The sequence below is a fragment of the Nothoprocta perdicaria genome, unplaced genomic scaffold, assembly GCF_003342845.1.
Source record: "Nothoprocta perdicaria isolate Ctin4 unplaced genomic scaffold, notPer1 scaffold_419, whole genome shotgun sequence".
NCBI lineage: Eukaryota > Metazoa > Chordata > Aves > Tinamiformes > Tinamidae > Nothoprocta > Nothoprocta perdicaria.
In genome coordinates, this window is record NW_020455665.1 from 262,949 (window position 1) to 274,392 (window position 11,444).

The following is an 11,444-nucleotide window of genomic DNA, read 5'->3' on the forward strand; positions in this document are numbered from 1 at the left end:
TCGCTCTACGCCAGCCCCTGGACGTCGCCGGTGTGGATGAAGACCAACGGGGCCATGACAGGCCGCGGCACGCTCAAGGGCACCCCCGGCGACAAGTACCACAAGACCTGGGCCAACTACTTCATCCGGTGAGGGGCGGCCGCCRCGGGGGGCGGCGGGCACGGCGTGGAGCCCAGGCACCCCGCGTCGCTCATCCTGCACCCCATCTAGATTTCTGGACGAATACGCCAAGCACAAYGTGACCTTCTGGGCAGTGACGGCGGGCAACGAGCCCACGGCTGGCGAGATCGTCTTCTACCCCTTCCAGTGCCTGGGCTTCTCGCCCGAGCACCAGCGGGACTTCATCGCCCGCGACCTGGGCCCCGCGCTGGCCAACAGCTCCCACCGCGGCGTCCGCCTCATCATCCTGGACGACCAGCGCGTCATGCTGCCCTACTGGGCGCAGGTGGTGCGTGCCGGTGGCCCCGGTGGCCCTGYGGGGCCGGGGCAGCCCGTGACGCCCCCTCTCCTTGCCCAGGTGCTCCGCGACCCYGTGGCTGCCGGCTACGTGAGCGGCATCGGCATCCACTGGTACCTGGACTTCCTGGCCCCCATCGACCTCACGCTCTCCATCACCCACCACCTCTTCCCCGGCTACTTCTTGCTGTCCACCGAGGCCTCCGCGGGCTCCTACTTCTGGGAGCCGCGCGTGGTGCTGGGCGGCTGGGAGCGCGGCAGCAAGTACAGCCACAGCATCCTCACGGTAGGGCCCCGGCGCCATCCTGGCCGTGGGGCGCAGCTCCCTCGCGGGGCGCCGCTGAGGACCCCCCTCCCCRCCCCGCAGAACCTCAACAACTACGTGACCGGCTGGACCGACTGGAACCTGGCGCTGGACCTGGAGGGCGGCCCCAACTGGAGCAAGAACTACGTGGACAGCCCCGTCATCGTGGACCGCCACAAGGACGTCTTCTACAAGCAGCCCATGTTCTACCACCTGGGGCACTTCAGGTGGGTGCCCTGGGCACGGGGGGCACTTGGGGCTGGCGGGGGGTGGGAGGGTGACACCCCACTTGTCCCTGCAGCAAGTTCATCCCCGAGGGCTCGCAGCGCGTGGGGCTGAGCGTCACCAAGCGGTGCCACGGCTGCAACCTGGAGCACGCCGCCTTCCTGCGCCCCGACGGCGCCGTGGTCCTTGTGGTCCTCAACAGGTGGGTGCCGCCGTCGCGGGGTCCCGCCGCCGCCGCGGCGCCCCTCACCCTCTCCTCCCTATAGGTCCCCCACCGAGGTGCCCTTCGGCATCTCTGACCCCCACGCCGGCTTCATTGAGGCGCTGGCGCCGGGAGACTCCATTCAGACCTACCTGTGGAAGCAGCAGGTCTAGAGGGGCCACACGAGGAGGCCGGGGGGCAGCCCCCCAACCCCGCCACGGGGGGACCCGCGCGGGCCGCGCCGGCCGCCGCGTGCGGGGCCGCGTTCCTAAAATAAACGGGCTTCCTCCAGCCCCGCCTGCGCCTCCGCTGCCTCCCCGGACGCCTGGGCCCCGCGCYGGCCGCGGAGGGGGGGAAGGGGCGCATACCTCCGGGCTGACGTGAGGCTGCGGGCGCCCCGGCGGGAGCGGGGCCGAACAAGCGCGCGCTGTGCGCGCCCGGCGCGCCAGCCGCCCTGGCCAGACACCGCGTTTTCCGCCCGGCGGCTCGTAAAAGCGCCGCAGGGAGACCGCGGCCGTGCCGCCGGGCCCCGTCCCACCGCGGCGAGGGGACGGGCGGCCGCAGCAGGCGCTGAGCGCGGTGCAAAGCAACGGCGTTTATTGGCACGCGGCGGCGGCRGCTCCCGGGGGGCCTGCGGGGCCGCGGCGCCGCCCTTCCTCACTCCTCCTCCTCGTCGTCGTCGTCCTCGGGCAGCGCGGCGGGCGGGCGCGCCGGCGCTCCCGGGGCGCCCCGCTGCACCGAGACGATGCCGCTGAGGAAGGCGTAGAGCACCATGGCCCCCAGCCCCACCAGCACCGAGAGCAGCTGCTTGCGCCGCTTGTGGGGCTCGTCTTCTGCGTCGCTGCCGCCGCCGTCCGTCCTGGGGCCGCCGGCCGGCGGGTCGCCTGGCGGGGACAGGGCGCCGTGAGCGGCGCCGGGGGCCGGGCGCCGCCGGGTGCCCGCCGCTCACCTCCGTCCCAGGGGAAGTAGAGGCTGAGGATGGCGGCGCAGTGGTTGCACAGGTTCTGCAGGGACTTGAGGTGCTGCTGCAGCTTCCCGTTGGGCAGCTTGGCCTTGAGCAGCGGCGCCAGGCGGCTGAAGACCAGGGCGTCCAGCGAGGCCGGCCTGGCGGCGAGGCGGAGGCCGTGGGCCGTGGGCCTCCCCCCGCAGCCCCCCGGCCCCGGCGCGGCCCCAACAGGGTGACGTACGAGTCGCCAAAGAAGAACTTTTGGGAGCCGAGGCGCTGGGACAGGAGCGTCAGGCACTCGCGGGCATCGCGGTAGAGCTGCCAGGGAGCGACAGCGCCGTCACCCGCCCTGCGCCTGACACCTCCCCGCGGGTGAAGGTGTCACCCCCAACGAGTGAAGGTGTCACCCCCACCGTGATGCCGGAGGGCTCCATTTGGGAGGCTCCGGCCTCGCACATCCCCCATCCTGCTCTGCTGTCACCTCCTTCTCCAGCTTCTCCTCGTCCTCCATGTAGCCGTCGCCCCAGAGCAGCTGCAGCCGCTCCAGGTGCCGCTTGTGCATGCAGTTGGGCAGGAAGAAGTTGAGCGGGAAGGGGATGGTCTCCGCGTACCATTTCCGCGTGTGCTCCACGTAGTTCTTGGCGTCCACCCAGAACGTGTGGATCTGCGGAGGGCCCGAGCGGTGACGAGGCTGGGGGGGACGCGGAGGACGGCGGGGAGGTGCCAGGGGGGACTCACCAGCACGGGCAGCAGCTTCTCCTCCAGCAGCGACACGAAGGCCAGCGTGTCGGCGCCCTGCTGAGCCGAGAGGTCGTAGTCGGCGTTGTATTTCTGCGGAGCGAAGGGCACCGGGGCGCGATCGGGAACAGAGCCCGGCCCTGTGAGCCGACCGCAGCCTGCCGGCACCTTCGGGAAGGCGCCGCCGCGGCTCCCCGGGGAGCCGGCGCCTTGGCCGTGCGCCCGCGGCCGCACAAGGGAGCCGCTGTGCCCGGCGGCCCGCGTGGCTCCGCGCTGCCCGCGGAAAGCTGGCACCRGAGAGGCCGCTTTGCAGCGGAGCCTCCGCAGCTCCGAGGAGCCTTCTGTGGCCTCYGGGATGCTCCGGAGCCGGGGCTCCCCATGGAGAGGGTGGGCTCTGCGCCACRCACTGCCAGCACCGCGGGCCTGCACGCAGCCCCGGGGTGCCCTGTGGGTCCCCGGGGTCCTGTCCCCTCCGCGGTGCCTTCCTGGCCCCRCGGGCGCTCCCGGCCCAGCCCTACCTGCTTCCTGAGGTGGGTTATGATCTGCTGGGCTTTGGAGATGACGCCTTCGTCCCGCGTCTTCAGGGCGGGCAGGCTGCCTGCGGAAGGAGCGGGGACCATGTTTGTCACCCCCTCATGCCAGTGTGGGCCCAAGGGGGATGTCGCGGTCCCCGGGGGGGTAACGGCGCGGGGAGGAGGGTGGGCAATGGGACCAGGTGTGTGTGACGGGATCACGGTGTCCAGGAATGAAGGGGAGATGGGATGGGGGGGAGATGGGACAAAGGGGGCACCCCAGGGTGAGCCGGACATACATCAGGATGACGATGTCCACGGCAGAATGAGGGTCCCGTGCAACGGGATGAAGGCAGCCACGGCGGGATGAAGGCGGCTATGACAGGACGGGGGGCGCGGGCAATGGGACAAAGGGGTCCACGACAGGACAGGGACGATGTGCACAACGGCACGTGCCGTGGGACACGGACGCGCACCGGGCTCAGGGCACGTGTGAYGAGGCGGAGATGTCCTGGACAGGACGGGACACGTGTCTGATGGGATGCTGGTGTCTATGATGGGATGCACGACCGGACGGAGGTGTCCKTGACGGTGTGGGGTGCATACGAGAGGACAAAGGTGCCCGTGAGAGCRCAGAGGGCGCATACAAAGGGACGGAGCGCCCTACGTGGGGGCGGGCGGGCGCAGGTCCTTACCGGACGGGCTCCTCCAGGGGTTGGCGAGGCGGTGGACCTTGAGCGGCGCCCCCGTGAACCGCGCGTACGTCTGCACGAGAGGAGAGCGCTGGACGGGGCGGGGCGGGACGGGGCGGGACAGCCGGGCACACGCGGGACGGGACGGGACGGGACGGGAGGCGCTGGGAAGCGCCGGGGCGGGATGGGCCGGGCCGGGCCGGCCCCGCTGCCGCCGCCGCGCTCACCAGCACGGCCAGGCAGTCGGGATCCACCGAGGGCAGCCCCCAGCCGCCGGCCCAGCAGAACAGCTCCATGGGCGCCGCCATCTTCCGCCCGACCCGGAACCACACGGTGGGGCGGGACCGGCACCGGCACCGCCCCCCGAGGGAGGCGGGACCGGCGCTCGCGTGGCTCYGCTACCGGCGCCCGCCCGTTCGTCGGGGCGCCACCGGCACCCGAATCCCCCCTGCTCCTGCGGCACCTTGGCCGTGGCGGGCGGCACCGGGACCTCCCAGCCGTCGGGGGTGGCACCAGCACCTGCCTGGGTGGCACCAGGATCGCCCCGTGCCCCGCGACACTTCGGCCGTCGAGGCAGCGCCGGGAGCCCCTGGCCGTCGGGGCGGCACCGGCACCAGGCTCTCCCTGCAACCCTGGGGGCTGCAGCGGCCGCAGCTCCCGCCGGGCCCCCCGCGTGCACCTCGTCCCGTCCCATCCCATCCCGTCCCGTCCCGTCTGCCCCCGTCGGGGCCCCGCGGCCGCCAGCGGGGATTAGCGCGGCGGCCTCGCCCGGCCGCAGATGCTGCCGGCGCGGCGCCGGGGGCGCGTTGCCATGGCGAGAAAAACAGGGGCGGGCGCGGGCTGGAAAAAATCCCCGCCGTCCGCGAGGCGGGAGCGCCCCGCGAGGAATTCTCCTCCCCGCCGCGCCTGGCGCCGCGCCGCGGCTGCGGGAGCCGGGCCCCGCCGCTGGAGCGGCGCGCAGCTGGAGCCGGGCCGCCGGGGTCCGGCTCGCCCCGTTGTTATGGAGCCGATGGAAACAGAGCGTCAACAGGGCTCGGCAGCCCGCGGGCCTTGGCCGCCGTTCAGCGCCGAGCTGCCCCGCCGCCCGCCGGCCTTTCCCGCCGGCCTTTCCCGGGCCCCTCCGGCCGCCCGCGAGCCCCGAGCTGCCTCTCCCCGGGCGCGGATGATCCGCGGCTTTGCTCGCGGTTGGGACCCCCTTCCCCAGAGCCCGTTCCTGCCCCGGCTCCCGTTGGCTCGGGCCCACGGGGCGCTCCGCAGCGAGGCCTGTGCGGGGGCTCCGCTTGCGGCGGGAGCGGTGCATCCCGGAGACGGCGGGCAGAGCATCCCGCGCCGCTCGGCGCGGCCCCGGGACCCCCGCGCGGTGCCCGAGCTCCCGCCGGATGCCACCGCGTGCCCGGGGCTGCTCCAGACGGCCTGACCCCGCCGTGAACCGGCTGCTGCCAGAGCCAATTTCGGTGAGCCGGAGCCGCGCAGCGCCGGGGGGGGCCCGCAGCCGGCGCGGGGCCGGGGGGGGCCCCGCCGTCGTGCCCGGGATGCGCCGCCGTGATTGACGGCTCTTTGTTTCCTCCTCGGCGGCAGCGCCGGCCCCTCCCCGCCGGCGCCACCCCGCCCCGCCGCTCTCCGCTCCGCACCGGCGGCACCGGCGGCATGGGGGCACCGGGGGGCCCGGCGCTGCTGCTGCTGCCCTTGCTGCTGCTGCTGCCGGGCGCCGTTGGCGCCGCCCGCCCCGGCCTGCAAGGTAAGACGGCCCCGCGCCGCGGCGCCTCGACGGGGCGCAGCGGGATGCGGCGCCAGCTCCGCTCCCGGAGGCGGCGGCAGCGCGGGGACCCCCCGCCCCGCGCGGCCGCGCTCCCGCTGCGATCCCTGGCAGCCGCCCGGCGAACACGCGTGTCCGTGCTCGGAGCCCCCGGAGCGGCCGGCCCCGCGCGCTGCGGGGCGCTGGGGCTCGGGCGGGCAGCGCGCCCGGGGCTCGGAGGCTCCTGGCGGGGCGCCCGGGGCCGGGACGCTGCCCCCAGGCTCCCCCACGACTCTCGCCGCTGGAGTTCGGGCTGCTTTTGCCGCCGGCCGCCCCGTCGGCGGCTGCGGAGCGCGGGGCGCCGGTGCCGCCGCTGGCGGAGGTTCCGCGGCTCCTGTCCCGGCGGGGCGACCGCCGCGCTGCCGGTCCTGGAGCGCCACCGCGCGGGGGCGGAACCGGGAAGGCACCGTGGGCCCCCCCGGGGCCGCGACCCTCGCGGGGCGGCCGCGGGTCAGGACAGGACCCCCGTGCTCTGCCCCGGCAGTCATCGACCTGCTCATGGTGAGCGAGGCCCGGCAGATGGGCAGCGTCGCGCACAAGATCCGCATGGAGCTGCTGTCCGTCAACGACATCTTCCTGCTCTCCACCTTCCGCCTGCCCCCCAAGCAAGGCGGCACGCTCTTCGGCCTCTACTCCAAGAAGGACAACACGAGGTGGCTGGAGGTGACGATCGTGGGCAAGATCAACAAAGGTGGGTGCCAAGCACTGTCCCGGCTGCTCTGCGCCACCCATCCCACGGAGGAGCCTTCCTAGCCCCATCCTCTTCCTCCTCGTGCGCAGTGCTGGTGCGGTACCTGCGGGAAGACAACAAGCTGCACGCGGTCAACCTGCAGCACGCGCACGTGGCCGACGGGCAGAGCCACACGGTGCTGGTGCGCCTGAGCGGGCTGCGCGGGGACATGCTCAGCATGGAGCTCTACGTGGACTGCAAGCAGGTGGACTCCAGCGTGGCGCTGCCCGAGCTCTCCGAGATCCCGTTGGCCGAGGTGGAGTCCCTGGAGGTGCGCACGGGGCAGAAGGCCTATCAGAGGATGCAGGTGAGAGCTGCGGCGGGAGCGGCGCTGGTGGGGATGGTGGGCGGTGAAACGGCGTGCCCGGCCCCAACGGCATCTCCCGCGGCGCTGCAGGGCTTYGTGGAGTCCATGAAGCTGATCCTGGGGGGGTCCCTGAGCCGAGTCGGGGCGCTGAGCGAGTGTCCCTTCCAAGGGGACGAGTCCCTTCACAGCGCAGGTAAGGGCGCCTTGGTGCCGGGCACGCTGCTGGCGCGCCGCGGAGCAGCGGCAGTGACGGCTGCCACGGGCTCTCTCCTCGCAGTGACGAGCGTGCTGGCCTCGGTGCTGGGTGAGTCCCTGCTGCCCCGTTGCGGCTCCGCTCGGGGAGCCACGGAGCTGGGCGCCCTTTGCGACCTGTCCCCATGAGCACCCACATCCTGCTTTGCGCCCGCGCCAGGCGAGCAGACCAAGGCGCTGGTCACCCAGCTGACGCTCTTCAACCGGGTGCTGACCGAGCTGCGGGAGGACATTAGAGACCAGGTGAGAGCATCTCCGGGGCCAGGGTTAACCCCAGAGCCTGGCCCAAGGCTCGGCAGGGCCTCCTGCGCCCGTGCAGAGGCGCGGGCGATGGGGCCCACACCGTGGCGTCGTGCCTGGTCCCCCGCAGGTCAAGGAGATGTCGCTGATCCGCAACACCATCATGGAGTGCCAGGTCTGCGGTGAGTGCCGGGCGGGCCGCGCGGCGCCYGCTCCCGCCGCAGCCCCCGTCACCGGCCCCGCTGCCCGCAGGGTTCCACGAGCACCGCTCGCGCTGCAACCCCAACCCCTGCTTCAGYGGCGTGGACTGCATGGAGACCTATGAGTACCCCGGGTACCGCTGCGGGCCCTGCCCGCCGGGGCTGGAGGGCAACGGGACCCACTGCGCCGACACCGACGAGGTGAGCGGCGCGGGTGCCCGCCGTGCGACCGCCGGCCCCGCGCCCCCCGCTGCAGCTCTCGCCTCCGCAGTGCGCCCACGCCGACCCCTGCTTCCCCGGCTCCAAGTGCATCAACACGGCGCCAGGCTTCCACTGCGAGCCTTGTCCCCGTGGCTACCGCGGCAACACCGTGTCCGGCGTGGGGGCCGACTACGCGCGGGCCAGCAAGCAGGTGGGCGCCGCGCTCCCGGCGCGCGTTCCCCGCGGGCGCCAGCACCCCCGTGGCCGTCACGCTCGCTGCCCGCAGGTTTGCACCGACGTCGACGAGTGCAACGACGGCAACAACGGCGGCTGCGACCCCAACTCCATCTGCACCAACACCCTGGTGGGTAGAGCCGCCCCCCGCTCCGGGGCGGCCTCGCCGTGGGGCCCCCAGCCCCAAAAGTGTCCCCCGTGTCCCGCAGGGCTCCTACAAGTGTGGCCCCTGCAAGTCGGGCTTTGTGGGGAACCAGACGGCCGGCTGCGTCCTGCAGCGCTCCTGCAGCAGCCCCTCCGCCAGCCCCTGCGACGTCAACGGCTTCTGCGCCTTCGAGCGCAACGGCGAGATCTCCTGCGCGGTGAGCAGCGCCACCGGCGGGGCCGCGGGGCTGCCGGACCGGCCCCGCTCAGCGCCCTCCGCCTGCCCGCCCCGCAGTGCAACGTGGGCTGGGCCGGCAACGGCAACGTGTGCGGGCGAGACACGGACCTGGACGGCTACCCCGACGAGCCGCTGCCCTGCATCGACAACAACAAGCACTGCAAGCAGGTGGGACGCGGCGGCGCGCGGGCGCCCGGCCCCGCTCCGCTCCCGGCTCCCCTCCTGCAGCGGCCTCTGTGTCCCCAGGACAACTGCCGCCTGACGCCCAACTCGGGCCAGGAGGACGCCGACAACGACGGCATCGGGGACCAGTGCGACGATGACGCCGACGGCGACGGCATCAAGAACGTGGAGGTGGCTGTGATGCCCTGGGATGTGGCCGGCCCGAGGGGSACTGTGTGCGCGGTGGGGACATGGGCCTGTCCCTGTGCCATTTGCAGGACAACTGCCGGCTCTTCCCCAACAAAGACCAGCAGAACTCGGACACCGACTCCTTCGGGGACGCCTGCGACAACTGTCCCAACGTGCCCAACAACGACCAGCGCGACACAGACAGCAACGGCGAGGGYGATGCCTGCGACAACGACATCGACGGGGACGGTGAGCGGCCACCGTGGTCCCCCCCGCGCCGGCGCGGGGCCGCGCTGCCCGCTGACGCCCCCGGCGCCGCTCGCAGGGATCCCCAACACGCTGGACAACTGCCCCAAGGTGCCCAACCCGCTGCAGACGGATCGTGACGAGGACGGCGTGGGCGACGCCTGCGACAGCTGCCCCGAGACCAGCAACCCCACGCAGGTGCGGCCGTGGGGCTGCCCCCACGCAGGGACCCCCCCGTGGGCAGCGTCCCCTCCCTCCGCTGCCCCCGGCCTCGTGGGTGGCCTTGCCGGCTCCTGGTCACCTCCTTGTCCCCCGGGACCCCCAGGTGCTTCTCTGCAGGGGAGCTGACCTCGGGCCCCGGTGTCTTCCAGACAGATGTGGACAGTGACCTGGTGGGAGACACCTGTGACACCAACGAGGACAGGTGGGAGCCGCCGCGTCTTGCTGTGACGGGGACGGACGAGGGGTCCCCGCGTGGGCCCCGCCAGGACGTGGGCTCTTCAGGAGGTCCCAGCTCGGAGGTCCCGTCCTCACCGTGTCCTCGCTGCCCACAGCGACGGGGACGGGCACCAGGACACTAAGGACAACTGCGCCGAGATCCCCAACAGCTCCCAGCTGGACTCGGACAACGACGGGCTGGGCGACGAGTGCGACAACGACGACGACAACGACGGCGTCCCCGACTACGCGGCGCCCGGCCCCGACAACTGCCGCCTCATCCCCAACCCCAACCAGAAGGACTCGGACGGTGAGCACCAGGTGGGACGGAGCTCCCGGTAACCGGGAGCGGCCAGGGGGGTCCCCGCTAACCRTCCGGCGCAGGCAACGGCGTGGGCGACGTCTGCGAGGAGGACTTCGACAACGACACCGTGGCCGACCCGCTGGACGCCTGTCCCGAGAGCGCCGAGGTGACGCTCACCGACTTCCGCGCCTACCAGACGGTGATCCTGGACCCCGAGGGCGACGCGCAGATCGACCCCAACTGGGTGGTGCTCAACCAGGTGGGTGCCGCGGCGGCGGGGCGGCTGGCGGGGCCACCGCTGCCACCAGCGGCAACACGGGTGTCTCCCCACCTTGCAGGGCATGGAGATTGTGCAGACCATGAACAGCGACCCGGGCCTGGCTGTGGGTAAGGGGGCTCTGCGGGGTCGTGGTGGTGGTGATGGTGGTCATGGTGGTGAAGGTGGTGCTGATGGTGGCGGTGACAATGTTGATTGATGGTGGTGGCGATAGGTGGTGGTGGTGATGAAGCTGGTGGTCATGGTGATAATAATGGATAATAATGATGATAATGGATAATAATGATGTTAATGGATAATGATGATGATAATAACGGACTCTAGAGGTCCCTTCCAACCTTAACCGTTCTGTGATTCTGTGATAATGGTGCTGGTGGTATTGATGGTGATGATGGCGATAGTGGTGCTGGTGGTGGTGATGCTGCTGCTGATAAAGATGGTGGTGATGATGACGATGGGGGTGCAGGTGGTATTGATGGTGATGATGGTGATAGTGGTGCTGGATAGTGGTGCTCCTCCACCTTCATTATGGTGATGATGATGAAGGTGGTGGTGATGATGAGGGTGATAGTGGTGCTGATGATGAAGGTGATGATGGTGACAGTGCTGCAGGTGGTATTTATGGTGATGATGATGAAGGTGGTGGTGATGATGAAGGTGATGATGGTGACATGGATGCACCCCAAGCTCCGTCCTCCCGCCCCACGCAGGCTACACGGCCTTCAACGGCGTGGACTTCGAGGGCACCTTCCATGTCAACACGGTCACCGACGATGACTACGCCGGCTTCATCTTCAGCTACCAGGACAGCGCCAGCTTCTACGTGGTCATGTGGAAGCAGACGGAGCAGACGTACTGGCAGGCCACCCCGTTCCGCGCCGTGGCCCAGCCGGGGCTGCAGCTCAAGGTGAGCRGCCACGGGGGGGTCCCCGGGACGGGGTGGTGGTGGGGGGCGCCCGCGGCCGCCCCCAGCGCCCCGCTGTGCCCCCCGCAGGCGGTGAAGTCGTCGACGGGCCCCGGGGAGCACCTGCGCAACGCGCTGTGGCACACGGGCCACACGCCGGGCCACGTGCGGCTGCTCTGGAAGGACCCGCGCAACGTGGGCTGGCGGGACAAGACGTCCTACCGCTGGCAGCTGGCGCACCGGCCCCAGGTGGGCTACATCAGGTGAGCCCGCCGACCCTCGACGGCGCGCGCGGGGCCGCCGCGCGTTGCCCCTTTAAGGCGGCGGAGGGAGCAGCCCCCCCCTCCCGCCCCGGCCCCGCGCCATTGTTCCCGTCGCCCTGGCAACGCGGCGCGGCGCCGCGCGCGCCTTTCACATGCAAAGGGACCCGGAGCGGCGCCGCCGCCCCCCCCGGCGGGCCCCCGGCCCCCCCCGGGCCCCCCGGGCCCGGGCCCATGGCGCCTGCCCC

The 11,444-nt window shown here is 72.1% G+C and overlaps 4 protein-coding genes across 4 annotated transcripts in view; 3 read left to right on the forward strand and 1 right to left on the reverse strand.

The window, feature by feature from the left end:
- Window positions 1-1,360, forward strand: part of LOC112952984 (glucosylceramidase-like) — a 2,596-nt gene extending 1,236 nt beyond the window's left edge. Inside the window, exons 2-7 of the mRNA XM_026045964.1 lie at window positions 62-128; window positions 211-448; window positions 518-742; window positions 824-987; window positions 1,062-1,187; window positions 1,252-1,360. Coding sequence (XP_025901749.1) covers window positions 62-128; window positions 211-448; window positions 518-742; window positions 824-987; window positions 1,062-1,187; window positions 1,252-1,360 — 929 coding nt within the window. The remainder of the gene's footprint in view (window positions 1-61; window positions 129-210; window positions 449-517; window positions 743-823; window positions 988-1,061; window positions 1,188-1,251) is intronic.
- Window positions 1,361-1,844: 484 nt separating this feature from the next.
- MTX1 (metaxin 1) lies at window positions 1,845-4,392 on the reverse strand. The gene is made up of 8 exons (XM_026045965.1): window positions 4,303-4,392; window positions 4,079-4,148; window positions 3,390-3,469; window positions 2,872-2,964; window positions 2,615-2,797; window positions 2,375-2,451; window positions 2,137-2,291; window positions 1,845-2,071 (listed from the first exon to the last, which is right to left on the reverse strand). The coding sequence occupies exons 1-8, from the start codon at window positions 4,381-4,383 to the stop codon at window positions 1,845-1,847; spliced, it is 966 nt and encodes a 321-aa protein (XP_025901750.1). The 5' UTR covers window positions 4,384-4,392.
- Window positions 4,393-5,722: 1,330 nt separating this feature from the next.
- THBS3 (thrombospondin 3) lies at window positions 5,723-11,203 on the forward strand. The gene is made up of 21 exons (XM_026045931.1): window positions 5,723-5,813; window positions 6,355-6,561; window positions 6,651-6,907; window positions 6,998-7,100; window positions 7,185-7,211; window positions 7,320-7,402; window positions 7,530-7,581; window positions 7,652-7,800; window positions 7,871-8,011; window positions 8,087-8,164; window positions 8,244-8,396; window positions 8,474-8,584; window positions 8,663-8,770; window positions 8,857-9,016; window positions 9,093-9,211; window positions 9,385-9,437; window positions 9,568-9,761; window positions 9,836-10,014; window positions 10,094-10,142; window positions 10,743-10,939; window positions 11,027-11,203. Exons 1-21 carry the CDS (start codon window positions 5,723-5,725, stop codon window positions 11,201-11,203), a joined length of 2,688 nt encoding a protein of 895 aa, XP_025901716.1.
- Window positions 11,204-11,351: 148 nt separating this feature from the next.
- MUC1 (mucin 1, cell surface associated) overlaps window positions 11,352-11,444 on the forward strand; it is a 4,655-nt gene continuing 4,562 nt past the window's right edge. Inside the window, exon 1 of the mRNA XM_026045966.1 lies at window positions 11,352-11,433. Coding sequence (XP_025901751.1) covers window positions 11,352-11,433 — 82 coding nt within the window. The remainder of the gene's footprint in view (window positions 11,434-11,444) is intronic.

Coding starts and splice junctions, on each gene's coding strand:
- MTX1 (XM_026045965.1), bottom strand. CDS start 4,383: ATGGCGGCGCCCATGGAGCTGTTCTGCTGGGCCGGCGGCTGGGGGCTG. Junction 2,798..2,871: donor AGAAGCTGCTGCCCGTGCTG/GTGAGTCCCCCC, acceptor GGCCCTCCGCAG/ATCCACACGTTCTGGGTGGA. Junction 2,072..2,136: donor CTACTTCCCCTGGGACGGAG/GTGAGCGGCGGG, acceptor TGTCCCCGCCAG/GCGACCCGCCGGCCGGCGGC.